At 55.1% G+C, this 11,193-nt stretch overlaps 1 protein-coding gene across 1 annotated transcript in view; it reads left to right on the forward strand.

Moving 5' to 3' along the window:
• The window catches only part of DYNC1H1 (dynein cytoplasmic 1 heavy chain 1), a 67,987-nt gene extending 57,526 nt beyond the window's left edge, over positions 1-10,461 (forward strand). Inside the window, exons 57-78 of the mRNA XM_025443491.3 lie at positions 432-585; positions 1,014-1,160; positions 1,258-1,408; positions 1,558-1,811; positions 1,894-2,028; positions 2,118-2,212; positions 2,371-2,545; positions 2,708-2,783; positions 3,711-3,871; positions 4,052-4,163; positions 4,266-4,326; positions 4,418-4,541; positions 4,707-4,820; positions 5,684-5,854; positions 6,014-6,231; positions 6,325-6,428; positions 7,827-8,038; positions 8,378-8,531; positions 9,121-9,263; positions 9,418-9,586; positions 9,809-9,936; positions 10,104-10,461. Of these exons, the coding sequence (XP_025299276.1) occupies positions 432-585; positions 1,014-1,160; positions 1,258-1,408; positions 1,558-1,811; positions 1,894-2,028; positions 2,118-2,212; positions 2,371-2,545; positions 2,708-2,783; positions 3,711-3,871; positions 4,052-4,163; positions 4,266-4,326; positions 4,418-4,541; positions 4,707-4,820; positions 5,684-5,854; positions 6,014-6,231; positions 6,325-6,428; positions 7,827-8,038; positions 8,378-8,531; positions 9,121-9,263; positions 9,418-9,586; positions 9,809-9,936; positions 10,104-10,232 (3,187 nt within the window). The 3' untranslated portion in view covers positions 10,233-10,461. The remainder of the gene's footprint in view (positions 1-431; positions 586-1,013; positions 1,161-1,257; positions 1,409-1,557; positions 1,812-1,893; positions 2,029-2,117; positions 2,213-2,370; positions 2,546-2,707; positions 2,784-3,710; positions 3,872-4,051; positions 4,164-4,265; positions 4,327-4,417; positions 4,542-4,706; positions 4,821-5,683; positions 5,855-6,013; positions 6,232-6,324; positions 6,429-7,826; positions 8,039-8,377; positions 8,532-9,120; positions 9,264-9,417; positions 9,587-9,808; positions 9,937-10,103) is intronic.
• Positions 10,462-11,193: the final 732 nt, after the last annotated feature.

Here is an 11,193-nt window from a genome sequence, read left to right on the forward strand (position 1 = left end):
TGAGAACTAAGTTGCATCTGCCATTTGTCAGGGTCCCTGGTGGTTTAAACCCTTTCTGCCCATGAGCCTTGGGTGCTGCTGCAGCATGGTTGCTGACACCCAAGTTCCTAAAGGGTCTAGAAGGTCAGGAACACATAAAACAGTAACTCTAGTGTAGTGTGCTCAGCATCTGCAGAAAAGCATGTACTGAATGCTGAGACAAGAACCTGTGTCCCCGCGAGAAGAGAAACTTTAACTATAGCCCTGCTCCAGAGAGTCTGTGACTTTGTTAGCTCCTTAAAGAAGACCTTCAAAAAGATGGCTTTAGCATCAACCATTTGTCCTGTTTGTCTTCATGGGAGACTGGAGACTGCACTGGAGCAGTGGGTACGGCATTCCCATTGTCTTTGTCGGGGCTCCTTGAACCTGCTCTATTGCTGCCTCACCTTCAGGTACCCGCTGATCATCGACCCGTCTGGCCAGGCCACAGAATTCATCATGAATGAGTACAAGGACCGCAAGATCACACGCACCAGCTTCTTGGACGATGCCTTCCGGAAGAACTTGGAGAGCGCGCTGAGGTTTGGGAACCCCCTTCTGGTGCAGGTGTGTGCATCCGACAGTTGATAGGACATAAAACTGAAGTATGGGATCTAAACAGTGGTACTTTTTGAACTTTGTAAGACTTTGTTTGATGTCAAAGGTCTGTAAAAAGTCAGTCCAACAAAACAGTATTTGCTTGATCTTGGTCATCACAATCCACTGGAACTTTTGCAGTGATAGAAATGTTCTCTGATCTGTGCTGCCCAGTGTGGTGGACACGTGTGTGGCCAGTGTGACTAAGGAACTGAGTGTTTTAATTAAGGGCCCACAGGTGGCCCGTGCCTACCGTACTGGCCGATGCAGATTCACACGGGTAGGTAGCTTCTGAGGTGCATTTATCTGGAGCAGGAGGGTGGCGTCAATGCACTGTTATTTAGGTGAAAATAAATACTGCAGATCCCTGATGGTTAAACTTCCCATGTGCTACACAGGACGTGGAGAGCTATGACCCAGTGTTGAATCCAGTATTGAACCGCGAGGTTCGGCGAACAGGGGGGAGAGTGCTGATCACCCTCGGCGACCAGGATATAGACTTGTCACCATCATTTGTCATCTTCCTATCCACCCGAGATCCAACCGTAAGGAACGAGATACACCTCAGATACACAGTTGGTGTGGCACTTGGTGTCACAGCTCAGGTGACAAAGTGGACTGTTCTGTTACTCCTTTTGGCAGGTGGAGTTCCCACCAGACTTGTGTTCCCGGGTCACATTTGTCAACTTCACGGTCACCCGTAGCAGTTTACAGAGCCAGTGTCTGAATGAAGTTCTTAAAGCAGAAAGGCCTGACGTGGATGAAAAGCGCTCCGACCTTCTTAAACTTCAAGGTGTGTTTCCTGGGTCCGTAGCTTCAGGAGTTTTGGGGCAGGTCAGGGGTGCACTTTGAAGGGACTAGAGCACGTCAGGTTTGTTCAGGCAACCTCTCCTTCTCAAAGAGCGTAAGTGCTAGTGAACTCGGGATACTGTGATCTTTTAGGGGAATTCCAGCTACGCTTGCGTCAGCTGGAGAAGTCCTTGCTGCAAGCCCTGAATGAGGTGAAGGGGCGCATTCTGGACGATGACACTATCATCACAACTCTGGAGAACCTCAAGAGAGAGGCTGCCGAGGTGACAAGGAAGGTGGAGGAGACAGACATCGTCATGCAGGAGGTGGAGACCGTGTCGCAGCAGTACCTGCCGCTGTCCACCGCCTGCAGCAGCATCTACTTCACCATGGAATCTCTGAAGCAGGTGACCACAGGAGCCCCCTGCTGCAGGACCACATGCTGCCCTCTGCTCTCCCAGCTAACAGCCATCACCCTCTCCCTTCCAGATCCACTTCCTCTACCAGTACTCCCTCCAGTTTTTCCTGGACATTTATCACAACGTGCTGTATGAGAACCCAAACCTCAAGGGCATCACTGACCACACGCAGCGCCTCTCCATCATAACAAAGGATCTCTTCCAGGTAGAGCGCCCAGCACTTGGCTGTCTCCGGGGAGGGAAGCTGGGAGGTGGTTCTCCGGGGACAGCAGCATTGCCTGCTCTTACCTCCAGGTGGCATTCAACCGCGTGGCCAGGGGCATGCTGCACCAGGACCACATCACCTTCGCCATGCTGCTGGCCAGAATCAAGCTGAAGGGCACCATCGGGTAAGGTCGGCCGCCCTACCACACTTGCCCCTGCAAAGCGTCATCATTTTGTGGGTTGCCTACTAGCATTTTATGAGAGCTTAAAGAAGGGGGAAAACTCTTCTAGTGGAGGCAGAAATGAATCTGAGACCCTCGCTAACCTATTGCCCCCTTCCCAGGGAGCCCACCTACGATGCCGAATTCCAGCACTTCTTAAGAGGGAAGGAGATTGTCCTGAGTGCTGGCTCCACACCCAAGATCCAGGGCCTGACCGTGGAGCAGGCTGAGGCGGTTGTGAGGTTGAGCTGTCTCCCTGCATTCAAAGATCTGATTGCAAAGGTTCAGGCTGATGAGGTGAGTGTTCTGAACACTTCCCGGCCTCTTTCCAGGAAATGAGCAGTAAGGAATTGTGTGTGTTGTGTACTCACATCAGCCGTCTGATAGCTTCATCTCAACTTCTCTGCCCTTGAAAATGGGCTCTGCTCCATGGTGATGCTTTCTTTCATGTCTCCACAGCAATTTGGCATCTGGTTGGACAGCAGCTCCCCAGAGCAGACGGTCCCTTACCTCTGGAGTGAAGAAGCCCCCTCAAGTAAGCCCACATCAGGGCCTCCCCTGTGTTTTCATTCTGGACCCAAATGTAAAATTGGGCTTTGCCGCTTGAGTGTGAAGGGACATTTCCAAAAAAGTCGCCAGTTCCTGAAATAAGAATCTCAGGGTTAAAATCAGGTCCTAATGCCTGTTCCAGCTCATGCTTGAAGACCAAGAGAGGCCTAGAAAGGAAGGCCCTTGCCCAACATGAAGGGAGAGATTGACTTGTTCTGAGCGTGGTCCCCAAAGCCCTGTGCTAGCCAGCTTAGGTGGGGCTGCAGCTCAGCCGGGTGAGGCTGGCGATTGCTAGCATCTTCTCTAGACATGGCTAAGAACCTTTAGGTGTTTGACCTGCAATGAACAGGTGTGGGTGGAGTCACTTAAAACTGGTAACAGGGATCCCTGGGTGGCTCAGCAGTTTAGCGCCTGCCTTTGGTCCAGGATGCGATCCTGGAGACCCGGGATCGAGTCCCACATCAGGCTCCTGGCATGGAGCCTGCTTCTCCTTCTACCTGTGTCTCTGCCTCTTTTTCTCTCTATGTCTATCATGAATAAATAAATAAAATCTTTAAAAAAATAATACTGGTAACAACAACAAAAAAATAAGTAAGTAAGTAAGTAAATAAATAAATAAATAAATAAGTAAATTAAATAAATAAGTAAATAAAACTGGTAACCACCACAGTACCCACAAAGAGGCCCACACTCTAGGTGCTGTCATGGGTGTGTCCGCTGAAGACGGGAGGTGGTGGCAGTCCTTGGGGCAGAGAGGACCAGGAAGGGCAGTGTCATTTCTGAGGTGTCATTTGAGCTGACTCTTGTACACAGAGCATTTGCCAAGCAGAGGCTTGTAGCGAGACCAGTCCTAGCTGGGGTAGCTCAGAGCCTGTGCCATGCCCACCCCCCAACCCTTCCCATGTTGTTTCAGCACCCATCGGGCACGCCATCCACCGCCTGCTCTTGATTCAGGCGTTCCGCCCTGACCGCTTGCTGGCCATGGCCCACATGTTCGTTTCCACAAACCTCGGGGAATCCTTCATGTCCATCATGGAACAGCCGCTCGACCTGACCCACATCGTGGACACTGAGGTATGGCTTTGGCTCCCTAGAGGCTTAGCTACATAACCTGCTCCAACTCCCTGCCACCATCTCCTCATAGGGCCACACCCGCTGCAAACTCCCACTTGGCCAGCCCTGCAGGGCTCTCCCCTCAACAGATGCACACCGTCCAGTGGGATGCTCTCTTGGTTCTAACCTCTTCGTCTATAGGTAAAGCCAAATACTCCCGTCCTGATGTGTTCTGTGCCTGGGTATGATGCCAGCGGTCACGTCGAAGACCTTGCAGCTGAACAGAACACACAGATCACTTCAATTGCGATCGGTAAGGATACTTGATCAGTTTTACCGGCTGAGGCCCCTCAGATTTCATGGTAAACACTGAGGTCTAAGCCTGCTATGCTGACACTAAGCTTTCTGACACCAGGCTCAGCAGAAGGCTTCAACCAAGCAGATAAAGCAATAAATACAGCCGTGAAATCGGGCAGGTAGGTGTATTTTATTTCAGAAAGCCTTAGTTTCCAAGAATTCTGACCGGAAACCTAAAGTGTGGCTGTCGCTCTCTCTCTCCCTTTGTAGGTGGGTGATGCTGAAGAATGTCCACCTGGCCCCAGGGTGGCTGATGCAGCTAGAGAAGAAGCTACACTCCCTGCAGCCACACGCCTGCTTCCGACTCTTTCTTACCATGGAGATCAACCCCAAGGTGCGTGCCTCGTGTGTGTGCTGTGAGTGCTCGTGTGACCTCTTTTCTGTTCTAAACGCCTGTGTGCTTGTGTGTGTGTGTGTGTGCGCGCGCGCGTGCGCATGTGTGTGGTTGAGCTAAAGTGCAAGTGAGCCAGAATGGTGACGGGGGCCGTGTCTGCCTTAGGTGCCTGTGAACCTGCTCCGAGCGGGCCGCATCTTCGTGTTTGAGCCACCCCCGGGGGTGAAGGCCAACATGCTGAGGACGTTCAGCAGCATCCCTGTCTCACGGATATGCAAGGTAAAGTTGCTTTCTCCTGGCACACTGTCGGGATAATCCGAGACGCCAAGTCCCATTGCTGAGTTCAGAAGCAGATCTCCACACCTCTCAGAAACACCAGAGTGGCTAACTGTGCTGGAGATTTTACTGCTTAACTTCAGGCAAAATTCCCTTGCTGTGAAAAAGTCGAAAGAGAAATGTACACGGTGTTTGGTTGCAAGGATGTGACAGTCAGGCTCCCGGGTGAGCAGACGCCTCCAGTGGAGCTCTAGCCGGAGCTCAGATATCTCAGATATCTGGGGTCGATGTCAGGCAATCCTGTGCTCCCAAACATGGTCCCCACCCCCAAGGCTCTTGGGCAGGAAGACAGAGATCCTTCAGTACAATTTTATTTTGTGCCATAATCCGCCTTTTCTGACAATTTCAGAAAATTTGTTTCCTGTATCTTTTTTTTTAATTAATTTATTTATTTTTATTTATTTTAGAGAGAGAGAGAGAGAGAGAGAGGCAGAGACACGGGCAGAGGGACACATGCTGGGAGCCCGATGTGGGACTCGATCCCGGGACTGCAGGATCATGCCCTGGGCCAAAGGCAGGCACTAAAGCGCTGAGCCACCCAGGGATCCCCTCCTGTATCATTTTTTGTGGCTAAATAATTGATCTCCACAGTGTCATTAGATGATATCTTTATTAATAGGAAAATTGGCACTTAATTTCTGGCAACAGTATTAGTATTAATGGCTGCATCCGAAGTCCTGGTGTTCATAGCTCAGGCTAGTAGGAAGCTCTTCTTAAAACTTTGACTGGGGGAGTGGCCCCGTTGCATCAGCTAGAAAGGGTGCTGCTTTCTGGGGACTCCATCCTTCATAACCTTCCCCACCCAGTCTCCCAACGAGCGTGCTCGCTTGTACTTCCTGCTGGCCTGGTTTCACGCGATCATCCAAGAACGCTTACGATACGCACCCCTGGGGTGGTCAAAGAAGTATGAATTTGGGGAGTCTGACCTGCGCTCGGCCTGCGACACGGTGGACACGTGGCTGGATGACACGGCAAAGGCAAGTGCAGGCTGCTGAGTCAGAGGTGGGAGGGGAATGCTCGGAAGTATTCACGGTTGTGGCAGACAGTGGGGGTCCTCCTGTGTGATGAGGGTGTGAAGCCAGGGTACGCTGGTGCCCCTGCGGCCTGCCCCCACAGTCCCAGCTTTCCTCACACAGGGGAGGCAAAACATCTCCCCGGATAAGATCCCGTGGTCAGCACTGAAGACCTTGATGGCTCAGTCCATCTACGGTGGCCGAGTGGACAACGAGTTCGATCAGCGTCTGCTCAACACCTTCCTGGAGCGTCTGTTCACAACAAAGAGTTTCGACAGTGAATTTAAGCTGGCCTGCAAAGTTGATGGACACAAAGACATTCAGATGCCAGACGGCATCAGGTAGGAGCCTGCCCCCGTGACCTAGACCTTCGCCATGCCGGCCACTTTCCAGCGTCATGCCTAATGGCATTTCCAAATGTGCTGCTTTTCCAGGCGAGAAGAGTTTGTGCAGTGGGTGGAGCTGCTTCCTGACACCCAGACGCCCTCCTGGCTAGGCCTGCCCAACAACGCCGAGAGAGTCCTGCTCACCACCCAGGGTGGGTACCCCACTCACCCGGCGCCCTGGGAGCCCCTCCCTTGCCTCCGAACAACTCCACTGTGGGAAGTCGCCTTCCTTCCCCCAGCCCTCCCCGCCGTTCCAGCTGGTGTCTCTTATGCAGTTTAGGCTCAGGTCACTAAGGTCTGAAAATTACATGTCAGTTTCCAGCTTACATTCAGACATAATTTCGCTTAATTTTCTTTGAAGATGAAAAGTATAATATTACGCGAGGTTTTAAAACCCTCAGTTTCTTTATTAGAATACTTCTTAAAAATGTTTTTCCTTATACTTTTCTTTTTCAAGACTATTCAAAAAATAACCTAATGCAGTTTTCAGAGGGTGGTCCCCAGTCCAGCAGCATCAGCCTCGTTGGAACTAATTATAAGTGCACGTTCTTGGGGCCAGGGTCAGACCTCCTGAGTCCAAAGGAGAGCCCAGCCATCTGCTCCAATAAGCCTTCCTGGCAGCGGCTGTGTCCGTGAGCTTGCAAACCACTGATCTAACCCAGACTTCTCTTCACGGGAAACAGTCTCAGAAAAGACTCATGATTCGCCCAAACTCGTACAGCTACTTGATAGGACAGTTCCATTCAGCTCTGCATGAGAATCCTTAGTTACAGCGCTCGCTGAGGACACCCTAAAATGCATCCCAGACTGCCCTCCTCTGTGAGGTGGCCGTGGCCCCATAGGCCACCAGGACGAGAAGCTGGGCTGGCCAACCATTGTGAGTTGGAGGCCTAGGTGCAGGGCAGGTTCCAGCAGGTCCGGGGTTGGGCAGGAGCCAGTACTGAGATCACATAGGGTCTTAACACTGGCAGTACCTGCTGTGACCCCAGCTTGGGCCCCACACCAGGCAAATGGTTTGTAGGGTTTGTGCCCCACTCTGTTCTGTTAGCAGCCAGCTGCCTGCATCGGGCTGCTCAATACTAATGAGCTGCCACCATCACACCAGCACTCTGCCAGGGACGTCACATTCGGTCCACCCTAGAGCAACATGAAGGCCTGTGCTGGGGGCTGTTTGAGGCAGAGTGGTGGGCGTGGGCAGCCCAGGACCCGTGGAGTTAACAGCGCAGTGGCCCCCTGGCTGGAGCCTGGCCTGCCCCAGGGCCCAGCCCTCTACAACAGCGCCGGCACATTCGTGTGAATTTGGAATCAGCCTCACTCATCTTTGCACTCAGGCTGTTGGCTCAGTCCCAATAGGCTCAGTCTGGTCTCAGTTTTCCTCTGTCTCCACCACCTCACTTTCTGGCCCAGCCTGCTCTCTGCTTCAAACACACGTCCCCACTTGGTACCATGTGGGTGACGCGTCACATGGCTTGCACGCTCAAGTCCTTTTTCCTCTGTTCTCCTGCCCATGCCCCCTCCCTCCCTGTGTCTCTGGTGGGGATGTGGCCCAGGTGTGGACATGATCAGCAAGATGCTGAAGATGCAGATGCTGGAGGATGAAGACGACCTAGCCTACGCAGAAACCGAGAAGAAGGCAAGGACCGACTCCACGTCCGACGGGCGTCCTGCCTGGATGCGGACCCTGCACACCACCGCGTCCAATTGGCTGCACCTCATCCCACAGACGCTGAGCCACCTCAAGCGGACGGTGGAGAACATCAAGGTGGCCAGGAGTGGGCGGGGCTGTGCCTGGGTGTCCCTGGTCCTGGAGGGCTTAGCGTGGTCTCAGAGCAGTCAGGCATCTGCGCCTGGCTCCAGCATGAGGCCCCTGGCAGGGGGTCTGTCTGCACAAGCTGGGGAAATGAGTCCCAGAGCAAGCGGCAGCAGCCACTGTTCCTTTTTGGAACCAGGCTACGGTGGGCTTCGACCTGCTGCATACCGAGTCCAGTCCAAGAGTGAGCTCAGGCAAAGCCATGAGCTTCAGGCCAGGGCTCTGAGGCCCGGGGTTCCCGAGGCTCCCTCCTACCCTCCCTCTTCACTCTCGTCTCTATGACAATTTTAGGATCCACTGTTCAGGTTCTTTGAGAGAGAAGTGAAGATGGGAGCTAAGTTACTTCAGGACGTTCGCCAGGATCTCGCAGATGTCGTCCAAGTGTGTGAAGGGAAGAAGAAACAGACCAACTACCTGCGCACCCTCATAAACGAGCTGGTGAAAGGTATTGGCCCTCCTGTGTGCGCCCGGGGGCTCGGAGCCAGAGCCGTCCGGCTCCCCAGCGCTCGCCACGTCCCCCTCACTGCGCAGAGAGCTGGCTGGGCCTGGGGCACGGGGGCCGCTGCCCTGCAGAGTCGGCAGGTCCTGGGCCGGGCCTGGTGCACGTTTCCTTCTGCAGCTGGGGGCCCTTGGCTGGAGGTCAGGCTCAGAGGGCCCCAAATTTTTATTTGCTGTTCCCTGAACGTTTATTAAAATCTTAACAGCAAATTAAAATAAGTGGGGGGCACAGTGTAAAAGTAGAGGGAGCCCCCAGGTGTCTCACACCTACTCCACGAGCCTGAGTTGTGGCGAGGCCCAGCTGCTTGTGTGATGGGAGTTAGCTGATGAGACATTATGTGGGGGTGATTGTGGCGCTCCAGACACCGGGGCCTGAGCAGATGCAGAGGTGGTGACGGCCCATCCGGGACCTGCAGAGTGTGGTCCGGAGAGGGAGGCGGGCGGAGCTGGAGAAGCCAGTGAGCACTAGCTGATTCGACCCACGTGTGCCTGCCAGTGGCCAGAACTGACGCTGCCTGGGGTCACCTTGCTTGCAGGGATCTTGCCTCGGAGCTGGTCCCACTACACAGTGCCCGCAGGCATGACCGTCATCCAGTGGGTGTCCGACTTCAGCGAGAGGATCAAACAGCTACAGAACATCTCCCAGGCGGCCGCATCCGGTGGCGCTAAGGAGCTGAAGGTGGTGGAGGCGCTCCGGAAGGGTGGCGGCTGTCCTGGGCGGGGGAGGAGCTGCCCTTGGCAGCCCAGGGGATGAGCACAGACCCCAGACCCCAGTGTGACCCAAGACAAGGGGTGGTGCTCGCTCCTCACCCAGGGATTGCTGCTTCCCACAGAACATCCACGTGTGCCTGGGCGGCCTGTTTGTCCCTGAGGCATACATCACAGCCACCAGGCAGTACGTGGCCCAGGCCAACAGCTGGTCCCTGGAGGAGCTCTGCCTGGAAGTCAATGTCACCACCTCCCAGAGCGCCACCCTTGATGCCTGCAGCTTTGGGGTCACGGGTGAGTTGGGGTTCCAGGGAGTGTGCACACTCAGCCACTCTGGGCGTCTCCGCAAGGTGCCCCTTCCCTGCCCCAGGCCTCCTCGCGGGTGGTCCTGGTGGCCTCCAGCGTCGCTCCCAGTCAGATGTGCTGCCTGAGGGCGTGGGTGGCAGCACGGCTCTGGTGTCACAGAGATTTGCACAGCCGTTTGTGCTGGCGACAGGTCCTGACTTCCTCCCACAGGTTTGAAGCTTCAGGGGGCCACGTGCAGTAACAACAAGCTGTCGCTGTCCCACGCCATCTCCACGGTCCTTCCTCTGACGCAGCTGCGCTGGGTCAAGCAGACCAACGCAGAGAGAAAGGCTAATGTGGTGAGTGGCCCCTTGCCGCTGTCTGGGGTCGGCAGCTGCCACGTGTCACCGGGACCCCAGGGCTGCGCAGGGGAAGCCCGCCCCCTCCCTGCATGCCCGTCCCCAGGGCCGCCATCGGCTGCCCCGGCTTCTCCCTGAGCCAGTGCTAAGTCCGCCCCCTCCTGTAGGTGACCCTGCCCGTCTACCTGAACTTCACCCGGGCAGACCTCATCTTCACAGTCGACTTTGAGATCGCCACCAAGGAGGACCCACGCAGCTTCTACGAGCGCGGCGTCGCCGTCCTCTGCACGGAGTGAAACGAGGCTCCCTTCGTTCCCCTTTCTGTAGTAGTAACTCTATTTAATGTTTCTTCATCATTAAACTGTTTGGAAGAAGTGGACGTGTCGGAGGAAAGTCGTTAGTTTGAGTTCGGAGGAAGCGGAAAATGAAGGCTGCTGGCCGGGAGGGTAGGAGGGCTGCGTTTGGTGCTGCGGGAGGGGAGGGTCCAGAGCACGGCTGGTGCTGGGAATAAAACACTAAGCACGATCTGGCCTCCCGCCTCTTCTGTCTCAGCTCTCCTCCGCTGCGGAAACCCCGGGCCCAGGGGCCCCGCACCCCCAGAGCAGTGCTGGCCATCCTGGGTCGGACCAGGCCGCTTGTGTGCCCCGGGGGGAAGGGCCCGGCCCACAGCCCCGCGAGCTGGAGCCTGGTGGCGGTTTGTGTCCCGCGGGTATGCGGATGTCCTCAGCTGCCCGGCCACCCATCCCGTGCCCTCCCTGCGCGTTCACCCCCCAGATCCCGGGGTGGCGGCAAGTCGAAGTGCTGGCTCTGCGGACAGCTTGCCATTCACGTTGGACGTGATGGGTGTGGTCTCCCCGTGAAAACAGGCTTCTGGTTTTGTTTTTTAAGATTTTATTTATTCATGAGAAAGAGACACAGGCAGAGGGAGAAGCAGGCTCCACGCGGGAAGCCCAATGTGGGACACGATCCCAGGACCCCAGGATCATGCCCTGGGGCAAAGGCAGATGCCCAACCAATTAGCCACCCAGGGGCCCCGGTTTCTGGTCTTTGAGCACCTTCTGGCGGCAGCTCCTAGGGTTGATCAGCGACCAGCTGGGCCTTAGCACAGGCTGGGGTGAAAACCTGTTGTTCCTGCTGTGGCCACTGCCCGGCCTCTAGCCCCCGGCCCCCGGCCAGCCATCCACTCCCCTACCCCTGAGTCGTGCTCGTCCACCAGCCGAGTGAGGAGCTGGGTCTGAGTGGGTGCTTAAGCCCCTG

The sequence above is a fragment of the Canis lupus genome, chromosome 8 (genome assembly GCF_003254725.2).
Source record: "Canis lupus dingo isolate Sandy chromosome 8, ASM325472v2, whole genome shotgun sequence".
In the NCBI taxonomy this organism is placed as follows: Eukaryota; Metazoa; Chordata; class Mammalia; order Carnivora; family Canidae; genus Canis; species Canis lupus.